This window comes from Propithecus coquereli, unplaced genomic scaffold (genome assembly GCF_000956105.1).
Source record: "Propithecus coquereli isolate 6110/MARCELLA unplaced genomic scaffold, Pcoq_1.0 Scaffold456, whole genome shotgun sequence".
Taxonomy (NCBI): Eukaryota; Metazoa; Chordata; class Mammalia; order Primates; family Indriidae; genus Propithecus; species Propithecus coquereli.
In genome coordinates this window covers 1,569,520-1,580,838 of record NW_012150352.1, presented here as the reverse complement: position 1 = coordinate 1,580,838, position 11,319 = coordinate 1,569,520, and the positions used below count along the sequence as shown (strand labels likewise).

The 11,319-nt window shown below is 51.3% G+C and overlaps 1 protein-coding gene across 4 annotated transcripts in view; it reads right to left on the bottom strand.

The window, feature by feature from the left end:
• Positions 1 to 11,317, bottom strand: part of UFD1L (ubiquitin fusion degradation 1 like (yeast)) — a 20,315-nt gene extending 8,998 nt beyond the window's left edge. For 2 of the 4 annotated variants that reach the window (XM_012654966.1, XM_012654964.1), the window contains exons 1-5: positions 11,217 to 11,317; positions 7,881 to 8,013; positions 7,489 to 7,521; positions 4,144 to 4,265; positions 710 to 840 (exon numbers count right to left, since the gene is read on the bottom strand). In XM_012654966.1, coding sequence (XP_012510420.1) covers positions 710 to 840; positions 4,144 to 4,265; positions 7,489 to 7,521; positions 7,881 to 8,013; positions 11,217 to 11,219 — 422 coding nt within the window. In that variant the 5' untranslated portion in view covers positions 11,220 to 11,317. The other 2 variants (XM_012654967.1, XM_012654965.1) reach the window with 2 other exon arrangements.
• Between the last annotated feature and the right edge of the window lie 2 nt (positions 11,318 to 11,319).

Below are 11,319 nucleotides of genomic sequence, written 5' to 3'. Positions count from 1 at the left end.
TTAGTAGAGACGGGGTCTCGCTCTTGCTCAGGCTGGTCTCGAACTCCTGACCTTGGGCAATCCACCCACCTCGGCCTCCCAGAGTGCTAGGATTATAGGCGTGAGCCACTGTGCCCGGCCTATTAAGAACGCATTTTTAAAAATAGAATGGCTCTTACCCCATGATCTCAACAAGGCCAGTTGGGGCCATAGAGCTAGAGATCTTAGTCATGGTTCACACAGTACACCCTCACCCATGCCGGCCACTTCCGACATTACCAACACATGCACATGGCCTAACTTCAGAGGCAAACGTAAAAAATCCCACAGAACCTAACACTTTTGCTTTCTGCTTACTCAGAGACAGAAATGCTCTCGGTCACTGCTACCTACCCATCAGCTGGAGGTGAAGGCAGATGAGCCGTCCTCCCCTCCTCCACTGGTCATTTGTGCATCCTGGGCTTTGTGCCAGGTGACACAGTATTCCTGAAAGAGGGGTTCTGCTTTGGCTTCCAGGAAGTATCTGGAAAATGACCAGAAGAGGCCCTGAGAGCACCCGGTGTGCTCTGCCAGAGCCAGGGAGACGTCCTCAAATCACGACTGCAATCACAAACAAATGCGTGGACACCAAAGTAGCTACACGTTTGATGAAGCACTGGATGTTTAACGACTGCCAGCACACCTCCCCGCTGTCTGGAGGAACACTGCTTTCCTTATTTCAAAAGGATACACAGCTTTGGGGTTGGTAATGTCCAGGAAGTCAGGGCTCTGAGGCTGGAATTTGGAGTAGGTGGCCACTTGAAGGTTGACACTCTCCACCTGGACCAGGCCCCCTTCTTCCAAGAGCAAGTTCTGCATCATCTGAAAGGAAGAAGAGGCCACATGAGACTCCTGGAGATTTAAGTGGTCTCCACAACTGTTGCTACCTATACACCAGACAGGCCACTATTACCTGGGTGCCTGGACAAGGAGAAACCTGAGATAAGACAGGTAATTTAACGGTGATACAGTGTCAGGAAGGAGGAAAAAAATCAAGTGACATGGAAGGAAGAAGGCCAATAAAGGGGTGCTACTGAGGCCTCTGCAGCTGGCAGTGTGAGCGTGTCCCTGCCAGGACTCCCAGGGGCAGAGTTCTTCCCTGGGGTGCTCACCCCCGTGCTTCTGAGCAGCCTCACAGCAGCCTACGAGGAAGGCCCTGGGCAAATAGGCCCTCACTGAGGGAGGCTGATGACAGCACAAGGTGAGATGACCTTGCATGGAAGAGCCCACGACAGCTGAAGCCTAGGGTGGTGACAAGACCCCAGAGATGTCTCCTATGGGGTATATAAAAAACCAACAAAGAAGCCCCCACAGGCCTCTACTAAACCACCCAGCAAGGTAGACGATGGTTGGGGAGAGACCAGTGGGCACCTGGTGTGTGAGGAGCCAGGAGTCAGGTCACAGGCCAGGAATGAGAAACCCTGCATATCCCAGGATGGAATTTTGCTTTTATTATTTGAAACCTTCTTAAAAAGAATGTCAAACATATACATGAGTAGACAGAACCACACAAGGAAGCCTCCGCACACCCGGCCCTGACAGTTCAACAGTAATCAAGTCACAGCCATCCCAGGCTGTCTATCAGCAGTCCCCCCACCCCGCCCACAAGGGACGCCCTGCACAAGCCCCTGGCGTCGTGGCCCTTCGAGAATGCTTCTCCAGGAGCAGCAGTTAAGAAGTGACTCTAACAGCCCAAGGAAGGGGAGCTGAGGATTGTGGCACAGGTGAGAGGGAGGAAGCGTGCGTGGAGGGAGGCATGCTGAGGCTGAGGCTGTGCCTGGAGGGAGTCCGGGCCCAGGCCACAGGCTAGCGAAGCCCTCCTGGGCAGGCCCTGACACACACACTGGAAGGTGCTCATCAGGCGGGATGGTCAAAAATGGCAGGTGGTCACTCTAACTGTGCCAAATGCCACAGGCAGGCACGCAAGATGGAGAGGTAACTTGGGTCCTGGTACACTGGGGAGTGATGCTCTAACAGGGAGTGCTTTAAGGTTCAGAGTCAGCCTGCTGCAGGCAGACTTTTTTGGGAAGTCTGTTTGTGAGGGGAGGGAGGATACCCACCGGCATGAGGCCCTGCAGCACACTCCGGGCAAGGCTGCAATCCCAGGCTTGAGGGAAGCCTGTCAGGGATGGGGTGGAGGTGCACGTCCTCAGAGGACTGGAGGTGGGAGAAAAGGGCTATGGGCAGAGGCAGTGAGCAGGCAGGAGGAGCTGAGACTTGCCTGCAGCCTGGCCGCCTGTGAGGTACAACGAAGCACACAGCACAGCAGGTGCACACCTGGCCCAGCACGCACCCACGTGCTCACAAGCATCCCCGTGTAGGGGTTGAGGTCAAGGTCAGCACACCAGACCCCACCTGCTGGAACAGCCAGCACTTGTTCCAGTATGGGTCACCTGAAGCAGCTCAGGAGCTCCAGGTAGGATGGAACCCACCAATCGCCAAGGGAAAGCAGTTCTCACACGCCCAGTGGCTGGCTCCGGGACACCTGCCCGCCCACGCCAGAGCTGGAAGGCCAGCGCAGGAAGCGGTAGCCTCACACCCCATGTTGGCTCCAGGCCCCCAAAGAGGCTTTCCAGCAGGCATGATATCTCTTAAAGAAAGGAATTAAATTGGTTTTCTGGTCCAAAGTGGTCCAAGAGCTTGGACAAGTGGCCACCCAAACACCAAGGTTTGAAGGGAAACCTTCAAGGTACAGGGTCTCCCCAGCACCACCTATTTCACCTCTACAGGTGAGCCACAGAGAAGCCTCTGCAGGTCCAGAGGGGCCTGGGGGAGTAGTCACTGCCTGACACTTCAGCCATGTCAGTGGCTTCTGTGACCAGTGCTCTGGAGGATCGGCAGAACATGGCCTCGGGGCTACGGGTCACCTACAGACACTCACAAGGACAGCAAGGGATGAGTGGCAAAAGTGGGGGAGGGCAAGGAGGGAAGTGAGCCGGGGCTAGGTTTTGAAGTGCAAGAGCACCCACAGGCCAGGCTGGGCAGGCCCCCTCGGGTGGGAGGCAGCACAGGACAGCCAGGCAGCAGGACATGCTGTGGGAGTGCAGGTTCCCGCAGGGGAGGTGCTGGCTGGGCCCTGGGACCCAGGCCAGGGCAAGGTCACCTACTGCAGGAAGGAAGGAACCTTCAGAACTTCTATTCATATTCAATCTTAGAAAATGAGAATTAAGGCCGCCCCTTCCCAAAGTTTGGTGAGCACAGTGACGGGACCAGCAGGGCAGGCGGGCTGTGCTTCAGAGTATCTCCCATGGTAGCTGAGGGAGCACCCGAGTGCTCCCAGCCCAGCCACAGCTCCTGTGGGGTCTCTCAGTGTGGCCGGCATAGTTCACGCACGAAGAGCACACACGGGTCCCTCTGTGGGCTTCCAAGGCTCAGCGTGTCAGAGCGGGGAAGGGGAGGGGAGGGGAGGGGGAGCTGAGTGCCCCTATGGCCACCACTCAGTGGGACTCCTGCCACTGTGGGCTCCTCCCCAACGTGCTGCTGCAGCTCTGCTGGCCTCTCTGGAGTGCATGACCCCCAGGTAAGCTCGGTGGCACTCGCGCCCTTGATACCCCAACCCAGGTCCGCAATGTCTTCCTTCAAGTCCACTTTACAAAGAAAGAACCTGACTGCAAGAAGAAAGGGGTCGTTCCCATGGCAACTCAGTTGAGTGTTTCTGGAAGACTCAAATCACAGGCAAGTGTCTGAAAACACACATGCTGTGACAAAAACTACTAAAACAGCATAAACATCTAAAACACTGTACTTACTAGACCACTTAAAAAATACTCTCGCTCCATTATTTTAAAAAAGCCTGACCCAAGAAATCACAGATGAACAGCCTGGCTGTGGTTTCTGGGCAACCAGTCGAGCAACTGTCAAAAGGAAAGGCCATCTGCATAGCACAGCGACCCCCGAGTGTGTCCCAGTCAAGCACGGCGTAAGGCACAGTGCACTGTCCCGGATCCCCTCCCTCCTGTTGGGTCAGGGCGTATAGAGATGCAGAGGCAGGAGGATCTGGGCCACCTGCCCTGCAGCCAGAACTCCAGAGTGCGCGCACACACGTGCGGTGTCCCTGCCTACAAGGCCCCCGCCCTGACAGGCCGAAGGGCACAGACTCCCCAAAGACCTTGTGGCCCCACTCACCCAGTGTGGGAGGTAGCAGATGCCCTCATCAGCCACAAACTCCAGCACACCGCAGTGCGTCATGCGGTCCGAATTCTTATTGGTCAGCTTGAACAGCATGGGATAGGTAATGTTAAGTCGGCCTAAAAGGAAGAGAGAGGGTATGAGGCAGCTCCTGTGAGGAGAAACTCTGTCCCCAAGGCCCTCCCCTGGAGGGAGCCTCACCCCACCCCCCAGCAGACACGCAGACTTGGGGGTCTGCCCAGTCGGCCCCCACACTCCTCAGACCGGGACGCCCCACTCCCCGTGACAGCACAGTACGTGGCCCAGAGGAGCAGCCTGTGAAATTTGACAACTCAGTAATGCAGCACTGGCACAGACCTGTGACCTTCTGAAATCACGATTTTAAAAAGCAAGGGGTTTGTTCACTTAGTCATTAATAATCTAAGTGCCAACCACATACTGGACAAAATCCCTACCTTTAAAAGTTTCTAGTTAGAAAGGCAAGAAAGAAAAACAACCAGGCCAGGTGCAGTGGCTCATGCCTGTAATCCCAGCACTTTGGGAGGCCAAGGAGAGAGGATCACTTGAGGCCAGGAGTTCAAGACCAGCCTGAGCAAGAACAAGACCCCATCTCTATAAAAAATAAAAAAAATTAGCTGGGCGTGGCAGTGCAGGCATGTATGCCCAGCCATTCAGGAGGCTGAGGCAGAAGGATTCCTTAAGCCCAGAAGTCTAAGGCTGCAGGGAGCCATGATGATGTCACTGCACTCTAGCCTGGGCAACAGAGGGAGACCCTGTCTCAATAAAAACCCCCCCAAAACAAACAAACAAAAAAACCAAGTGCACCTAGGTGCTGTGGGCAGAGAGCATAGCAGGGCCACAAGGATGGGCTCCTAGAGGCCAAGTTCTCCAGGCTGGTCTCTGGAGGTAGGCCATGGGTGTAATTCCTGACAGAGGGACAGCCTGAGCATAGGCATGGAGGGGAGGAGGAGCCTGGGCAGTTCTGGAACCGTGGGCAACGAGCCAAGATGGGGCTGGGACAGGTGTTGGGGGAGGTTGGGAAGGGGAGGGAGGCTGGGCTGGGCTCCCACATGGGCGGAACCTAGTACCCAGGCAAGGGAGCAGTGTGGGCTCTCAGCAGGGCCACAACATTGTGTGTCCCCTTACTCCTTGAAGTTCTTCAGGTGAGGGCTGCAAGAAGGGCAGGAGGCAGGCAAACAGGCATGCTGACTCGGGAGGTGCAGGGGCACAGAAAGGAGGGGCAGGCACCAGGAGACCCAGGGCCCTGGGGAGGGGTCTGAGGAGATACTGATGGTGGTGATGGTGTCTGCCACACACGAGGTCCTTATTCAATCTTCCCAGAACAGTCAGGTAGGTACTATCACTACCCCCATTTATCTATGGGGAAACTAAGGCACGCAGGTTAAGTAACATGCCCAAGACCACAGAACTCACGAGTGGCAATGCCAGGATTCAAACCCAGACTGCTGGCTTAAGTCTGGGGATTCAACCATCTGGACAGACTTCAGCTTATCGTTTTACCCAAATAAATCAACAGAAGTCTCATGTGGCATTAGGAGGTAAAGCAAACTGTATCTGGGATCGCTCTAAAAATTCGAATAAAGCAAATAGAGTGAAGAGCTTGGGTAGGAGGCTACAGAGAAGAACCTCTGGAAGCAGCACCTCACCATGGAGGTGCGCAGGGGACAACTGCTCCCTCCTATGCCAAGGGTGACTCTGATAGTAGGAGCATGGGGGCCACAGGCCCCCTGTCCCTGGGGCACCTCTCAGCACCAGAGCCGTGGAGCTGACCCGCAGCTGCTCCAGGGTGAACTGGCTCAGGCTCCAGCCAAGGGTCTGAGATGGTTACAAGTGGAAGAGATGCCAGTGTCCCTTAGTCCACCGATTCTCAAACTGCATTCAGTGATTTAGAGAAGTGCCTTGGGACTCCTGAGCCTTCTACACCCCCTCACCTCCTCCAGCCAGAGCAATAGCCCTGTATTTTATAAAATAGGACTTCCTATAAGATTTTATTTGGACAAAAAGGGTTTGTCACTTAAAAGGTTTAAACACCGATCTGAAATACACCCCACTGACCCAGTCCGAGACTCGTCTGGACACTTGTGCCAAGGCCACACCTGGTTCCACTCTTGGGTGAGCAACCCTGAAAGGAAGACCTCTCTGCCCATCCCCTCATCCGTAACAACAGGGTCTTCGTGAGGGCTGGGAACTCCCTGGCTCTACCCACTCATTGGTTAAGCCGAGGCCTCCACTGGGTACAGCCACAGCTGGAGCTGGCTCAGTGGTCACCTCCCTCCTTGTGGCTGGCACCAGATGGGCTTGGGTTGTTCACACACACTATAGTACCGCCAATGCACAGGCACTGTGGATGTCCCCAGTTAAACAAGAGGACACTGAGGTTCAGAGAGGCCAAATCACTATTCAAGAGTCAGGCTGGGCAAAGAGCCAGAGGTGAGTGACACCAAAGCCAGTGCCTGTTCTCCACAAGCTGTCACCATGTGCCCCAACACCAATTGTGAATCCATGCCCCTGGCCAGCCCTCACTCTCCTGCCTTATACAGGAGGAATCCACACCAGAAACACCTCTAAGTCTTAAAAGGCAATGACTGCCCCAGGCTGGGGTCATTCATAATTAGAGTTTTCCGTGTCCAGGCAGCGTGGGGCTAGAGTGTGGGGTCTCCAGGCTGCTCCTGTGGGATAATGAGTTGGGGAAAAGAGAAGACCATGGCCACTGTCACAAGCTGTGGGGCTTTCTCACTCCTGGTAAGAGGCAGGAAATCAGCAAGAGGAATGACTTCTGGGGCAGAAAACAGTAACTCGGTTTGGCATGCTGAGGACGTGCCACCGTAGCGGGGGTCAGAAACGTGGGTCTGGGGCTCAGGGAAGATGTCTGGTGAGGAGAAGAGAAACCTGCCTCGCAGCATCCTCTTGTGAACCGACCAATTCTTCCCTTAGGAGGAAACCTAGTGAGCCGATCCAGAGTGCAGCCGCTGCCTGGCACTGTGCAAACCACTTGCTACTCAGACCTTCATTCAACCCTGACGGAACTCTGAGACAAGCTGGGGGGCAGCAGGGGTCAGGGAGGGGAGGGGAACCCCCTCACAGAGGAGGGTCCTGAAGCACCCGGGGCGGTGATGAACCTGCATACTCACTGGCCCTGGCCTGGACAGCGGGCCACCACCAAGCACCCCCTCGCCCTGGGTATGCACCTTCCAGGGATGACTTGCAAACAGATGTTGACAAAGGACACCCGTGTCCAGATGTACCGAGGAGCTTATGCTGATTCCTGGCATCCATATTTACATTATCCAAGTTCTCAAATCACCTAAAGGAAATACTTACTGAGTTGATCGAGGGCTGAGGGTGGCATAATTACTGTGGAAAGAACATTTAAGAATATTAAAAAAATAAAAATAAAAAGGACAAACCAAAGGCAAGATGCAGTTTCTATTATGTCAAAAAAATGTTTTAAACAGTATTTTTAGGGTAGCCAGAATTTCATAGTGATCTTTCATAAAGAATCTTACTTGATGTAGTTTATTTTTGGGAACTGAATGGCTACCAGCCAGACTCTAACCATTAACTAGCACCATTCCCCCTTAGCAAGTCCGGGACAAGCACCACTTTCACCTAACACTCGCTTCCGGCTCCCACATGCAAAGGACTGTTGAAGGCTGCAGGCATGGCTGACAGGGCAGTAAAGGCTACTATTCAAAGTAAGAACAAGCACATACTCTTCCCTCCTTTCTCCACATCTGACCTGTCATTAGGCCCCGCTAGCATGGATACGGAGAAGCAGCGGTACTGCGTGGAGAAGCGGTTTTGGAAGACCCGGGGAATCGGGTGGTCAAACATGTTGAAAGAGAACTAGAAGGAAGAAAGAGAAGAAGGTATTAGAACCGAACAAAAGTACATTGCTTCACATCAAAAGCCAAAACACCTCGAGGTAGTTAACGCTGGTAAACACTGCTGAAGAACACAACATACCGAAATCTTGACTAACAAGGACATACTGATTTCCTGGGTAAATTGCAAATCCTTTCTCCCCTGCCCAGTCTAATCCCTCAGATCTAGTTTCCACCGTTTTAGTAAGTGTCATCTTATTAAAATATAATACTGGCCATGCCAAGCCTGTCCTGAGCCTTTTTCAGGGCTGTCCTCCACCCCGTCCCCAGAATTTTAATTTATAAATTAGGCACACTAAGAGATTAACAACTAATAATAAAACAGAACAGTTATAACAATATACTATAAAAAAAAAGTTACGTGGATGTGGTCCCTCTCTCTCAAAGTATCTTAATATCTTCAGACCACGGTTGACCCTGGGTAACTGAAACCACGGAAAGCAAAAACCAAGGATAAAGGGGGGTCTACTATATTGTAATAATTATGACTTTTAAAAAGAATATAAAATCTCACGACAGGGTATTGTGGTATTATTTTATATACATATCATATATACATATATATATATAATAACAAAACTATATATATAGCTTTTCCCAACTGAAAGCTCCCATAGCTCTTTTTAGGGTCTTTTGTTATAATGTTGGGTGTGTTAAGCCTCAGGAGCAGCCTCAGGAAACAGACTCTCTCTGACCTTCATCTGCCTCAAGGCAGGACTTCAATCTTCCACCACCCTTCTGATTGTGGGTCCTAAGACCTTTATTCCAGAGAGGGTCCCACCCCACACCCTAAAGGCTAATCACATTTGGACACGGTTATCCATAAAAACCCAAGATGACTGGGTTTGGAGAGCTTTTGGATAGCTGAACACATGAAGGTTCCTGGAGGGTGGTGCACCCCTACTCCATACCTCACCCTACGCATCTCTTCATCTGTATCCATCGTAATATCCTTTACAATAAACTGGCTAACATCATTAATTGCCTCCCTGAGCTCTGTGAGCCGCTCTGGCAAATTAATTGAGCCCAAAGACGGGGCTGGGGGAACCCCAACTTGAAGCTGGTTGGTCAAAAGTTCTGCAGGCCTAGCATTGTGACTGTTGTCTGGGGACTGAGCCCTCACCCTGAGGAATATGATACTTTCTCCAGGTAGATAGCATCAGACACCAGCTGGTGTTCACTGCATGGTGTGTAAAGAAAAACTTCACATTTGGTCGCAGAAGTCTTCTTATGTGATGATTACTGCAGTGCAAGAACACAGTCTGAGAGTTTCCTGAAGCAGGTATATATCCAAAAGAATTGAAAGCAGGATCTCAAAGACATATTTGCACACCCATATTTGCAGCACCATCGTTCACAACAGCCAAAAGGTGGAAGAACCCCAACAGATGAATGAATAAACAAAATGTGGCCAGACAATGGAATATTATTTGGCCTTAAAAAGGAAATCCCGTCACGTGCTATAATAACACGGATGAACCTTGAGGACGTCATGCTAAGTAAAATAAGCCAGTCACACTTTAAATGATTCCACTTATATGAAGCCCCTAAAGTAACCAAATTCACAGAGACAGAGGTGGAATAAGGGTTTCCAGGGGTTATGGGGAGGGGGAAATGGAGACCTATTGTTTAATGAGAAGAGTTTCACTTCTGCAAAATGAAAAAGTTCTGGATGTCTGTTGCACAACCATGTGAAATATTTAACACTATGGAACTATAAACTTAAAAATGGTTACAATGGTAAAATTTGTTATTTTTTTTAACCACAACTAAAAAAAATTGTCATAATAAACAAATATTTCTTGACTTGGTTCCAATATACATTAAGCAGAGGGAAAGCCACCAACTGATAAAGTCCTTTACTAGCAATTTCAAAATTAGCAAGCTTAATCAGCTATCTTCCTAAAATGCAAATATAGCATGCTTCTGCCTAAAATCTTGGTTGGTTCTTCATTCCCTGGAACTCTAGCACAGTAATTTTCAATCTTGGTCTCTCTTTCTTCTTTTAAGCAGAATTAGGTTCAACTAAATATTGCCCAGAAGCATAACAAATGAAACAGTCTTTCTGGATGAACAAAGCCAGAGGGAGTAAAAGGCTTCCCCTGAGTGTCTCTCCTTATGCCACCCTATCTAAGCCATTTCTTCTCTTCGCAACATGAAAGGGAAACATGCACAAAGTACCCAGCACTCTTAACAACATGCCTCCAATTCGCCCATGAACCTGACCTTCTGCTCCTTCCTTGCTGCTCCCTACCCCATGTCTTACTTTTCTTTATTATCCCAATACTTAGCACATTGCCTGGCACAGATCAGGTTTTCAGTGTCTGTTAAATGGACAAACTTGGGAACAGAAACATGATTTGACAGTGACAAACTTAGGATAAGATCTAATACTCATTCATTGTTTTTACTGAAATAAACAGGTGACATAAAGGTAATGCTGTACAGTGGTAATGAGAAAGCTTTGCAGCCAGACAGACTTGGCTTCAAATCTCCACTCTTCACCTCTGTGACTTCGAGTGAACGATCTCTGTAAACTTTAGTTTTCTCATGGTTAAAATGATAATAATAATCCTTGCCTCCGAGGATTATTGTTGTAGGGATTAAAGAGAAGAAGGTGTGATGAGGGACTACAAGTATTAAAGAAAAACTAACGGGAAAAGCATCAGCAAATATCAGCTACTATCGCTATCATTACCGAACACAGCATCGCTGTATCCATCCGAAGACACGAGCCCGGAGGCACAGAGTTCGCGGAACTGGGGCAAGAGCTGGGTGTCCTCGCCACGAGGATGTCCCCCACGGATTCTCCCTGGGGAGCGCCTGGTTCTGTCCCCACCCCTCACACCTTCCCACTAACTTTGTGTTTACGGAACCTGTTGCGTGTCTGGCACTTTCGAGACCCACGGGTGGACACAAATGCAGACTCCTTTTTACCCTCCAGAAGAACAAGCCCCGCTGAGAGGGAATGCGAACCAAGCACCCGACACGCGAATGGGACCAGGGACAGTTCGTGGTCAAGGGTCCGGCCAGCGCCCGGGATCGGCAAGACAGGCCGGACTCAGGCCCGAGTGACTCGGCATCTCCGTCGCCGTCCCGTCCCCCGCGCCTAGCTCGGGCCCTAGTCCCATCCCCCATTCCCCGACCCTGCCCAGCAGCGCTTACCATGATGAACACCGTCTCGCAGGCGCCGCTTCTCTCAGAAGACGTTAAGAAAGGAGCCCGCCGACTGCTCTCGCCGCAGCCGCCGCCCGGAAGCCGGGACGCC